This window comes from Ammospiza caudacuta, chromosome 1, assembly GCF_027887145.1.
Source record: "Ammospiza caudacuta isolate bAmmCau1 chromosome 1, bAmmCau1.pri, whole genome shotgun sequence".
NCBI classification, from domain to species: domain Eukaryota; kingdom Metazoa; phylum Chordata; class Aves; order Passeriformes; family Passerellidae; genus Ammospiza; species Ammospiza caudacuta.
The window spans coordinates 120,789,910-120,802,706 of NC_080593.1; the positions used below are offsets into that span (position 1 = coordinate 120,789,910).

General features: G+C 35.4%; 1 protein-coding gene across 2 annotated transcripts in view; it reads left to right on the forward strand.

Moving 5' to 3' along the window:
- Positions 1 to 12,797, forward strand: part of PREX2 (phosphatidylinositol-3,4,5-trisphosphate dependent Rac exchange factor 2) — a 171,471-nt gene that overhangs the window by 67,658 nt on the left and 91,016 nt on the right. For both annotated transcript variants that reach the window (XM_058820960.1, XM_058820970.1), the window contains 8 exons: positions 2,409 to 2,553; positions 4,086 to 4,186; positions 7,976 to 8,079; positions 9,415 to 9,464; positions 10,013 to 10,088; positions 10,831 to 10,903; positions 12,040 to 12,182; positions 12,332 to 12,424. In XM_058820960.1, the coding sequence (XP_058676943.1) occupies positions 2,409 to 2,553; positions 4,086 to 4,186; positions 7,976 to 8,079; positions 9,415 to 9,464; positions 10,013 to 10,088; positions 10,831 to 10,903; positions 12,040 to 12,182; positions 12,332 to 12,424 (785 nt within the window). The remainder of the gene's footprint in view (positions 1 to 2,408; positions 2,554 to 4,085; positions 4,187 to 7,975; positions 8,080 to 9,414; positions 9,465 to 10,012; positions 10,089 to 10,830; positions 10,904 to 12,039; positions 12,183 to 12,331; positions 12,425 to 12,797) is intronic.

The following is a 12,797-nucleotide window of genomic DNA, read 5'->3' on the forward strand; positions in this document are numbered from 1 at the left end:
GAAGGGCATAATGTCTTGAATCATATATGCTGGTAGTAAATGCTGTTTGAGAAATGGGGAGATGATTTAATCTGTGATTTTACAGTTTATCCTCAACCAGGATAAATTGTCATAAATTCATTGAGACCAGTGTATTATTATCATGATTTGTGGTATCTGAGGGTATATCCTAAATGCCTCATGGGATTTGTATGCACTGATTTCCTTTGTTACTGGCCATTGGAATCACCTAAATGAGCAGGCTTCTCCTGTTGGATCTTAATGCAGATGATCCAAACTGAAATTGTACACAACACATTAACAACTCCATCTTGGATGTATTACCTCCTACCCAAGAAAGTAATCACCATTTCCAATCACCTTTGGAAACCTACTATCTTTCTGAGTGACTGAATTAAGGTGGAAGAATACTTGGATGAAATATAATCCTGATCTCAAATGTGACCACAAATAACACATGTTCAAGGTGAACCCAGCACCAAGTAGAAGCAGGGAAAGATGATGCATCATCATTTTCTGGAACTAATTTAATTTGAAACCCCAAATATCCTAATTAGTAATGCTATTTAGAGTCTTGATGTTGAGAGAAAACATGACCTTGTATTCAGATCTGTGATTCTTTTCCTGATTTTTGTAGATTTTCTATCGCCTGTTGCAGTAACTGTTGGTTTGTGCCTCTGTTGTAGATGGACACTAACAATATTTTCTTTTATCTTTTAAATTTGAGTACTGGATGTTCTAGAATCTCTTGTAGGATCAGGGTTTCAAGTAGGGTGTCTCAGCACTGGCTAATCAGTAGTGTCATCAGGAATTTGTAGCAGAAAAGAGAAAAAGATGCTTGAGATGTCTGAACTGTCAACACTTTTAAAATATGAAAAATGTTTAAAAAATGAAAAAGCAGTGTGGTAGGCATAGTGCCAAATGCAAAAAACCCAGGTTTGTCTGCTTCTGTATAGGACCTTGTATGGTACTATTTTTCAGTAAATCTTACTTCTCTGTTAAGTTTCATGTCTCCCTAAGGCTCTCGATGCCTTAGGCAAGAAATACAAAGAGTTAATAGTAGTATTTTATGTTGATGGATTCTTACTATTTCACACTAATCAACTGAGCAGCTGTTAATAGAAATGAATTGGAGGTGAACTTGGCAAGCTGGAGGTCTGAGGTAGCCATCCCAAAGCCAAATGCATGTCTCAGGATTTTAGCATCCTATGATTTGTGGAAGCTTTCAGGTCCTGATGCTCTGAGTGGGTTTGCCACCAAGGAGAAAACCATAAAACCAGGAGGAGATGAGACACACATGGATTTAGACTGCAACACAGAATTGTTAAAAACCAAATGCATTGGAAGACTCAGAGATTCAATGGACTGAGAGAAACAAAACCTCTACTTTTACTTGAAATCCATGTAGCAGAAGCTGAAGCAATGCTCTGAATTAAGTGATTTAGCAGAGTTTTCATCTTTGTAAAAAAATCATAAACTAGGACCACTTTGTTGACTGTATTTGCTTGCTAGAGGAAAACAAGATGTATTGGAAACTTCTTGCAGAAATTTTCTGTCGATTTGGTGACTTTCCTGTAAACCCCTGAGGCATTCAGAAATTTATTTCAAAGGTGGTCATCTTTAAGATTGATGATACTGTGATGACCTTACTTGAAATGTCAATACAAATAACAGCATCAACATCCTATAAGCTCCAGAAGTAGTATATTAGTTAAGTTTTCTTTTCCCTGGGGTACTCCAAGTTTTATTTATGTGACATCACTGCTATCTGGTTCCTGGATGTTGTTCAGTTCCCAGTATCACCATTTGCTTCTCATGACAGACACATTTCTTCAGGCTGTATTTTCAAAACTAAAGAGTACCAGACCCTTACTCAGATGGAATATTATAGGATGACTTGGGTTGCAGCGGGCCATGAAGATCTAGTTCCAATGCCCCTGCCATGCCTGAATGCTTTTGTGGAAAAGGGATGAATTATCTATGTGAAACTAGCCTATGTATACCTGATAACTTGTTACTACTATTAACTGGAAGTTTGAAAAATATTCCTTTCAGTGAAGATCTTTTATTATCACGTGGTAAGTGCAAAACCAAGGCTCCTTATTTTACACTTGTGAAGACATGATTACTCCCTTGCAAGTGTTCATATACTGATGTCTGTTATTACTGCAAAATAAATGATGATGTAGATAGACTAACAAATTAACTTCTCTGTGAGAAAAATATATTTTGGTTAGGCTTTATGAAGATCAGATGTTCGTGGTTTAACTTGATCATGAGAAAATAATGAAAACCAGCTCTTCAATTTTTTTTGGATGTAAAGTACCAGTATTGCTTTTCCATTTCAGGGAAGATACTGAGATATAATGGCAATATCACTTCATAAAATGTTAATACATTTTTGGCAGGTTTAAAATTGGGCATGGAACAGGACACTTGGGTGATGATCTCTGAACAAGGAGAAAGATTGTACAAAATGATGTGCAAACAAGGGAATCTCATCAAAGACAGGAAGAGGAAATTAACCACTTTCCCCAAATGCTTTCTTGGAAGGTAGTATATGCATTTGTTAGTGTGAATTCTTGCCATCTAAACCCGCATTTTAAAGCTTCTTTGGGATTCTGTAGAAACTGCTCTTCATTTGTAATATCTGTTAGGCCTATTTGCCTCACAGAATTTAGCCATAATGTAAAATGGTCTGCCTGAAATATATGAATGTGTTCTCATTTTCGAAGTAGTTCTATTAAAGAGACAAGGCTCCAGAGGACATGGTGAAAATATGGAAATGCATCAAGTGAATTAGTTTCTCTCAAAAAATAATTCCCAACTTTTAAAATTCATTTTGTCTCTGGAATTACTAGTTTGGAGTGTAAAATTTTATTTATTCCACCTAAGTAATCTTTGTCTCTTAAAACAGCTTATGTCCTCCTCTTGCTTGAAGGTCAGGAACAGAGTTAGTAAGTAAGGTTTACATTTTAAATTATCAGGAGGATGTTTATAATGCCTTATTATGCCTATGGCTTGAGAAGACTGAAAAAGAAATAGATGGCCTTAAAATGTGTCTATGAAAAAAAATAATTTGGGAGACAGAAGAGTTATCACTTATTGTATTTGGCTGTAAGATAAGTACTTACAGCCATAAGTTAAGTGTGAAAAGCATTTTTATAAAATAGTGTGTTTTGCACAAAAAAGTTGTTTGAGAAGATACAACTGGGTTCAAAAAGGGGAAATAAAACTTGGGAGATTCTTACGTGCTGTTGGAAGTGACGCAGTTGAAGAGAAATGAAATCAAGATTAAGATTAATGATTCTACGCAACTTCTACCATAAGTTGTAGTAGAATCATGATTCCTCAGTGAAGTTGTTGGATGCAGGTGAAGAACACACTCATGTTGAGAAGCCACTTGAATCTACCATCAAATGGCTTCTTTTCAGTGCTATCTTTGGAGTGAACTGTTTTGAAGAATGCTTCTGCTGGTCCCAGGGTCACCAGTTAAAACCCATGAATGTGAAGGTTGCGCTACCTCATTGCACTTTTGATTTGTAACGTGCCCATCTTATGTGCTGTAGATCCAAAGTCTCTGGACTGCATCAGCTTTGCTTTGGTGGAAGCCAGGCATTTTCTGCACATGAATATATACTTAGTAGATAAGCTCTGGATGTCAATATGTTTGAGACACCTTGGAAGTAACAAGCCTACTGCTCTGTCATGCTTTGGTTTTATTTTGCCACCATGGCAGGCCTGCCCTGGACAGGTGCAGTAGGAATGCCTGGGATTGCCTTATCTGTCTGACCAAGTGCAGCTATGCCAGTTGAGGATATCCCAGAAAACATGAAAAATCTTTACTATGTGCCAGGTTAACTTCATGCATGGAAAACTTCTGAGCAGAAAAGACATCTCAAGGGAAACTGTTTGTGGTTATGTCAAAATAAAAGCTGTAAAGAGTGAGTTTTTTTAGAGGTGGTGGATCACTGGGCTAAAGAATCATTTACAAGACTACTAAGAAACACTAGTAATGGAGAGGAACATGCAGTAGATCTGGTGGTATGAGATGTAAAGTTTGTTTTCTTTGTCTGTTTTTTCAGCGAATTTGTGTCCTGGCTGTTGGAAATTGGAGAGATACACAAGTCTGAAGAAGGTGTTCATCTTGGCCAAGCTTTACTAGAGAACGGCATTATTCACCACGGTAAATAGAGTTAGTTTTAACTTACATGTTTTCAAGATGATTGCTGTAAGTAGAATGGACTTAATTTTGTTTGACTAAAAGATGGTCTTGTTAACACAAGACAGCTTGTGGAATCTGCATTATATCCTTCCAGGGGCCTCATGGGGCCATTGTCCATGTCCATAGCAGATTTGCTGGGAAAGGCTCCACTGATTTAATCAGATTTTCTCTCTGCTGTTGGGATCACAACATCAGGATGTTAAGGAAAGGATGAAAATGACATAGAGAAACATTGCCGTTCTTTTGTAATCAAAAAAAACTCTGGGGAAACACAGAGTAGTACACTGCTTGTACGGATTCTAACCTTTATTAAGGCCAGGCATTTTAGGGAAGGTGTTCAACTAAGAATTTTACATGGCAGTGAGTCACAGCTGGCTGTTTTGATAAATGAGCCTGCTCATCTGTTAGATGTCACAAGTGGAGCTGATGAATCTGTAACCTAACAATTTAATCTTTTGTATTTTAAGGCCTTCTCTTCACTACATTGTATAGTTACTAAAATTGCTATTTTGATGCTGAAATCTGCAATCAACTCTCTGCATTTAGTTTATTGTGGAGAAAAGTATCACTCAGAGGTTTCATTTTTTTTAGCCAGTAAGAAGGTTTGATTTCTGCAGGTAGTTTGCATTGGCAACATTTTTTTCCTACTAGAACATGTCCTTATCTCTGTTGTTATTACAAGGTAGAGTCTAACAGGACCATATAAGTAAACTGGAGAAGCTTCTTTGAAGCCATGTTTTACAGAATCTGATAGGTACAATCACTCAAAACAAAGCTGTCAAGTTAGTTACCACACTATCATAGATCCAGGATGTAAATTTAGATGGAATCTTTGATAATATACATTTTAATACTTCTGTGCTCCAGCCAGTAACTAATTTAATACTTAATTTAAGTTCTTTGGAATGATTTTAGTGTCCTTGACTGGAAAGAAAGTGGGAGAAACATAGTGCCACTGAGTTGTGTGTGTTTTAAACATATGCAAAGTAGGAGGAAAAATATTAAGGTTATTAATCAGTAGTCATGTAGTCATCATTTCTTTAATGTCAGTCTACATTATTGTCTTCCACAATCATTCAAATGTCAGATGCTATTATGTTTACTACACACACTGAACTGTTTTCAATGGAATGATTCTGTTGCCAGAGATTCTTCTCCTGATCTTGTAATTTATATCCTAAATACACCCATAGATTTTCTCAATGCAAAGTTAAATGAATATTGTGTAACTTCATAAGATAAAAGGGTAATTATATCAGAGCATAGAAATGTGAGCCAGACATGCTACTTTGAATAGTGAATCCAGCTGTAGTTCACTGAAAATAGCATTCCTAAAATAAAGTTGAATGAACCATCTGTTTTCACAGAGGGAGCAAGGGAGGAAGAACGTTTGGCTGTTATTTACATTGCAAATATTGTAGAGGCCTTTGTTGAGAACTTGCATATTCAGTAGGCTGGCCATTATTGTCACTGTGCTGGAGTTCATTCTAGCAGTGACAGAATCATGTTGTGATGGACATTGTTGTTCTTCCTGATGTGTGAACTCTAGCAAGCAGAAAAGTTACAGTTTTTCCTTTTTTTCCCCCCTCCACTTTTATATAAGGGGAAAAATCTGTTTGTCTGCTGCTATTTTAAATCTACCTTGTGGAATTCTCTGATATCTGAAATGACTGATACCATTCAATGGAGTGAGGTACTTTGTCCTCTCGCTGCAGCTGATTAGAGATGGAAACCTTGTCTCATTGGATTAAGGAGCTTTGTAGTTACAAAAATAAACTGACTATCAGATAGTTTTAAAATGAATAGGTATTTATGTGGCTGTTCCTTGGACTGATGTAATGATCTGATTTTAAATTGCCTTTGCAAAAAAATTAAAAGAAAAGACCAGTTTAAATCTTGATCAGTTCCCTTTATGTAGTGTATGCCATATAAATACATATCCCAGCATAAATGTGCGTACAGTGTTGGAAATGACACACAAAGCAACTTAGACTTCCTTATTTAGTGGTAATGCAGCATTTTGTGAGCTCAAGTTTTTGAAACCCAGCAAGTCCCAGCTCTGTGGAGCTACTCCCTTAGTTTCTGGCGCACTCTGGTAACTTGGGACTGCAGAGACAGAGTTGTACATGTGCTCCTCAGAGGGCATAGCCTCCTCTGTTTGTCATGGGCATGCAAGAAAGGAAACGTGCTTTGTCATCCTTGTTCCCTCCCAGCACATCCCTGTAAGACTGAGGAATAATTTGGCTTTAAGAAAACTGTCTTGATTTTTTTTTTATTTTTATTTTCAGAACTTGCTGGTTATAAAGAACTCTTTCATATTTGTTAATCTGTTGGAATACATTATTTTTCTTGAACAGTAGGAATATTTTTTAATTATAGAGCTAGAAGACATGTTTTTTTTTTAGTTAAATGGTCACAATCCATTAAAATTCACATAGATACTTATGTTAGGCATTGTATGTGAAAATTTTGTAGTCTGTATCTCATGTATTTAGAGGCAATGATATGTGAAAGAGCTTAGGAATTATTTTGAATAACCATCACTTCAAGGCAATTGGAATAGTGTCCTGGGCTTTACTATTAGTAGGTATATCAAATGCAGGTAGAGATGTTATTTTGCTCTTGCACATGACTTCATATATGAAGTTCAGTTTTTATGTCTGTGTATCTGATGATGTGTGGAAATACTGAGGAGCTTGAAGGGGCATGAAAAATGACACAGACGAAAGGCACCTCACTATACAAAGTTTATGATGCCTAACTAAATTTTTGGAAGAGGATTATGTACGATGGCTTAGTCAGTTGTTATAAGAAGGCATGCACAGAATTACCTAACTCTCTCAGGTGTATTACTCTGATAAATGAAGACATTACAGGACCCTCCTTTATCAGTTGATGACATGTAAATTGACTTTCAAAATTTAAGCTTACAACTGCAAGTGAAGCTGTAATTAATAAAGCAGTTATCTTAGGATGGAGATAGTGCCTAAGCCTGTCCTCAACCATCAAATGGATCAGCTGTTTTTCAGAAAGATTTGCAGCTGTGCAGTTTCCAGAAGAACTTTTGTATCCTAAGATATGACTTGTTTTCACAAAACACTTGAAGTTGTGAGGTTTGTTGCCAGAACCTTGTGAAACTTTGGAATTCCACCTGTTAACATCATTTTTACCAGGTCCTTGGGGAAATAGATTATCAACATCTTCATAACAATTGCCAGTCTCTTGCACTTACAACGTTTAGGTGGCTCTATGTAGAGAGATGTTCCTCTCTCCTTTGTTCCCACTGCAAGACTGGTCAAATGTGTTGTGTTTGTATATTTACTGAATCATCTGAGATTGACCTCTTCAAGAATGAGGACAGAACATAATGTGGAAAAATAATATTAATAGTTGCAAAATAAGGCTTCTTTGGCTATTTGCTAGATAAACTCTGCAGAAGCACTGAAGACTAAAAGGAACTGAGGGCCTCATTTTTCATGCTGTCCCCTGATTGTCCTCCTTATTCTTTGCCCTGTGACTTGAAACTGTTTGTTTTCTTCTGTACTACTTAAATGTTGTAAGAAATATTGTCATCAGTGGCTGAAAGGAGCTTAGGGCAGATGATCTCACTGGGCTTCCTGGCCTCCCTGTTTGAAATATACCTACTGATGTGTTTAGGGCTCTTATTAAAAGAAATGATGCTGACCTTCCTCTCTCTCCTTGGTTTCTTCAGAAAGTCATCTAACAATGCCTTTTATCCTTTTAATTTAGTTACAGATAAGCACCAATTCAAACCTGAACACATGCTGTACAGATTCCGATATGATGATGGAACATACTATCCCAGAAATGAGATGCAGGATGTCATCTCCAAGGTACAGAATAAAATAGTTGCTATTATTGGAAAGAGCACATCAGAAACTGAGATTCTGCTTGAAAAGTAATGTAAGATTTGCTGGGATAAACAACATCCCCTCACTGTTACCAATCTATATTTATGTGAATCAAATTCAGTTTTTCATTTGTAAGCTTTTGGTTAATTTTTGCACATTTTAAATACAAAATTACAGTTTACTAATAATTTACTATTATGTAGTTATAGTTGCTATTCAGTGGTTTAATATGCAGGATGCTTTGCTTGTGTTTCTGGGTAATCCTGAAGCTGAGGTTGAGTCTGTTTTTTTTTTCAGTCTCTTCTCATAGATATGAAGATATATGTCGGAAACTGCTTTCAGATTTCTCTAAAATCTGAGTGTCCTTTGTTAGTGTCCTAACTAGGCAGTAAATCTATAGTCACATAGATGTTTAGACAGAATAGGTTATACTACCCATCTATGTTACTGGCAACAATGAAAAGATTGATCAAACTTTCCTTTAAACTCATTAATATTCAAATTTGTCATGATTTGGAGTCAGTAGCAAATGTCTGCATTTGGGTATTACACTGCAGTATAATTTAATTTTTGCTGCAGTTTAATTTAATTTTTGCTCCACTTGTTAATATGAAGTGCATCTAGAGGAATCTACAATACTGAACTCCCAGGCAGAGCAAAGTAGGGTGGAATCTAATTTGACACAACTTTTAGTCATTATACTTGCATATTGTAAACATAATTGCTTTTTGATAGTTTTATAAGTAATACTAATGTGTTTTTATTTTTTAAAATACAATTTTCCGATGGTAGTTTCTTAAACTACTGCAGATGTATAATTTATTTGCTTTTAATAGAAAACATTTCTAATATTTAAATCTTTTTGCATTTTAAAAATTGATTAGTTATAATTCTAATTTGTAAGCAAAGTATTGATGCGTATAATGAAATGCAGTGGTAATTACACAGCTGTGTGTAGAATAGCAACTACGGTTTGGGACAGCCTTAATGCATGGAAATGTTGATTTATTTTTTGTGTGCTTTTCTTTTTAAGTATTTCAAACCTTCAGAATTTTTTAATCCTACCTTAAAGCTAATCTGTTTTGCATGTGTCTCAGTAAGCTTAGGTTAGATGGGAAATGTGTTTGTTCTCATAATTTATTCATCAATATTGTTATCGGGGAACATTGTTTGGCACATGAAAATACATAGAAATTTGAACAGATCTTTTTAATATGAAAATGAAATCCACTAACAGCATTCAGACTTCCTTACTATGTCCCTGCCTCTTGTCTGTGTGAGTGTGTGGTTGACTCACCACCTCTTTCTCTTTAACAGGGTGTACGACTGTACTGTCGCCTTCACAGTCTCTTTACCCCAGTAATTAGGTGAGTGCAATTGGGAAATCCTGAGGGAGTCATTTGGAAGAAGTATCTGAAGATACTGTGTTTGAATGTAGGAACCTAACCCACCCTTTCATGATTGGTCTTTTGAGAGCAATCACATAAGACTGAAACGCTGTCAAGACAAAAAGCATAACTGAACCACTAAATGGCTGCCAACTCTGCTCAATATAACTTTTTTAATGGACTTCTAGAGCCTCCTAGGTCCTGATGGATATGCTTATATGCTTCCTGTATATATTACAGTGCACTCCTTTACTAATACACCATTACCTCATTAGAATAGTCCCAGAGCGACACACCTGCCTTCATACTCCATTGACAATATCACCCAAATAAGTTGTGATCAGCCTCCTCCTTTCTGTCTGCAAGAAAGGCTTCATTTGCTAGTTTTTTTCCTCCAGAGAAAACTCAACCATTATTAAGTGCTCAGTTCATGCTTGCACTAACTTGGTTATAAATTACAAGTATTTTTCTCTTTCTTCAGAGCTTTTGTTTGATTTTGAAAAATTGTTTTGTGTTATTTTGAACAGGGATAAAGACTATCACTTGAGAACCTACAAATCTGTGGTTATGGTGAACAAATTCATAGATTGGTTGATTGCCCAGGCAAGTAGACACCTCTGGATTTATGTATGTTTTCATTTAAATTCTGACTTGAAAGCTAGTGAACAACATACAAACACTTTATGTAGTGTAATCCTCTTAAACCAGTAAAGCAACAGAAATCAGCTGTCATCAACTATGCTTTTCATTGCTGTAGTGCTTATCTTTCTGATCTGAAATTGAATTGAAATGTTTTGATGGCACTTAGCTTTGTGATTCAGCATATAACACTGTCCAGGCTTAAAATGAAATGAAATGAAATGAGAAACTCTAAATTACTAACTAGATGAGCAAAAGTCAGTACCAATTTGTTGCCATCAATTCTGTTTCATTTTAAATGAACAAGAAACAAACAACATGATATCCTGCTCACTCTGTCAACAGGCACTAGTTCCATAAAATAAAAGTTTAAAACTTTGGTGCTTATAGGTTCTATTACATTCTATTTTTATGGAGAATGCAGCCTTGCTGAAGTCTTTTCCTATTTATTTGTAATTATAGAGTGTTATACATATAAAGGTCCCTTCCAACCCAAACTGCTCTCTCATTCTATGATAAACAGGTATATACTCTTTTATATATATATATATATATATATATATATGCTAGAAATATATACATAATGGTGGTGGTCGCAAATGTAATCTACAGTAATTGCCATCCCTGTGGGATGATGCCATTGTGCACAGTTTCCATTTTGCTAATATTTTAAAATATATTTTAAACATGTACTGTGTTTTAACAGGGGGATTGCCGGACCAGGGAGGAAGCTATGATATTTGGTGTAGCTCTTTGTGATAATGGGTTTATGCACCATGGTAAGTAAATACATTCTCTACAAGTTATGCTTACTTTCTGTTTAATGTTATCTGCACAGTTGGAAGGAAATGCAGGGGCTGATAAAGATATTACAGAACAGATGGAAAGTTCTTCTATTGTATCACTAAAGAGATTGATGCTACAGTCTTCAAGGAAAAAAATAGCTATTGTATACTCTGAAAATTATATCCAATTTTATAGCATGTGCTGTGGAATTAATCCGCTAAAGGATTTAGTGGGGGCAGTTTTATTAGTCACTTTGCAAGAAATGTCTTAAGAAAGTAATGCATGTTGGCACTGATGAAACAATAAAAAAATCATGTAGGAGAGAAATGTGAGATTTTGGGGGAAATTAATTAGATATGAAGGATCATGGCTTCAAAAAAGTGGGAGAAAGCAGATTGGATAAAAATGACAAAATCATAAGGATAGTAAAGAACAAAGAAGGGAGAGGAGACCAGAGATATGTGCAGCACCAAAATTAAGGTGAATAAGGACCCATTTAATACCATCAGAGGGAAGATTTCAGTGGAAGGATTGAAGTAGTAGGTCATTTACTGAAATGAAAAGAGGAAGAAATACTTTTTATCTGTTTGTTTAGACAAAGGGTTGAGAACATACTCTCCTGTATTGTTCATTCTTTTTCCTTTGACTTTTGAACTCACAAACTGCATCTACTGGCTGTTCTGCTTGCTTCCACATCCCCAGCAAACCTGTTTCTAATTCTAAACCCAGCATGCTTCACTGTCTGGAGAATGCCAGAACTTGGTTGTGAGCATCTTCAGCAGCTGTCCAGCAGAACTTTTCGAAATCATGTTTTAAAATCCCTTTTAGGAAGAAATCTTGTGCTTAGTATTTTCACTAAAATGATTTCAGGCTAATACATCTTTCTCAGCTTGGTGGAATCTAGATGTTTTAGTTGAAAACATGAGCTTAGTGATACCTGTCTCTCTGTAATGAATCCAAGTAACAATTGCTGTCTATGTTAAAAGATTTCCCTAGATTCACACACACAATAATTTGCTAGCATTCAATATGTGTATGCATGTTGAGTATTTAATGGTTCATGAAAGACATGATATTCAAAAGTTGAAAAGAAAATAAAGATTAATGTGTCTGGGTTTCTGTCATACAGTGTTAGAGAAAAGTGAATTTAAAGATGAACCACTGCTGTTCCGTTTTTATGCGGATGAAGAAATGGAAGGATCAAATATGAAGCACAGACTCATGAAACACGATCTGAAAGTAGTGGAAAATGTCATAGCCAAGTCATTACTGGTGAGTGAAATACCATCACTGTGTGCTTTGATGAATAAAAAAATTGGTCATAATGGCAATATATTAGGACAGTTTATTGTTATTTAATCAAGACATATTTCAGTTTTATTAATGCCTTTCTGAACAATATTTTAAAAATTATTTTACAGATTAATTCTAATGAAGGAACCTATGGTTTTGGTTTAGAAGATAAAAATAAGGTGCCAATTATTAAAGTGGTGGAGAAAGGATCAAATGCTGAGGTATGGAATATTATCAATTATCTTCCCTGTTTTATTTTCTTCATCACAGATGTATGTTTTGTACATCATGTAGGAAAGGCTAAAGTGGTAGGTGACAGTGAGCACTTACCAAGAAAATTGTGCCTATGAGTTTTTTCCCTTTTTCCTTTTTTTAAATTTGTTTGTTTTTGTTTGTTTGTTTTCTTTTTAGCTTTTTATTTTTATTTAAAATATTGTTTTGACCATATTTTGACACTTATTTTCTGCTCAGCTAAATTGTCATATTGATTGATATTATAAAAGTTGTCATTTTATTTTTATGCATTTTATAATATTCCAGTAATGACATTAATCATAATTGAAGCCAGCATTATTGGTAGAATATGAAATGGGT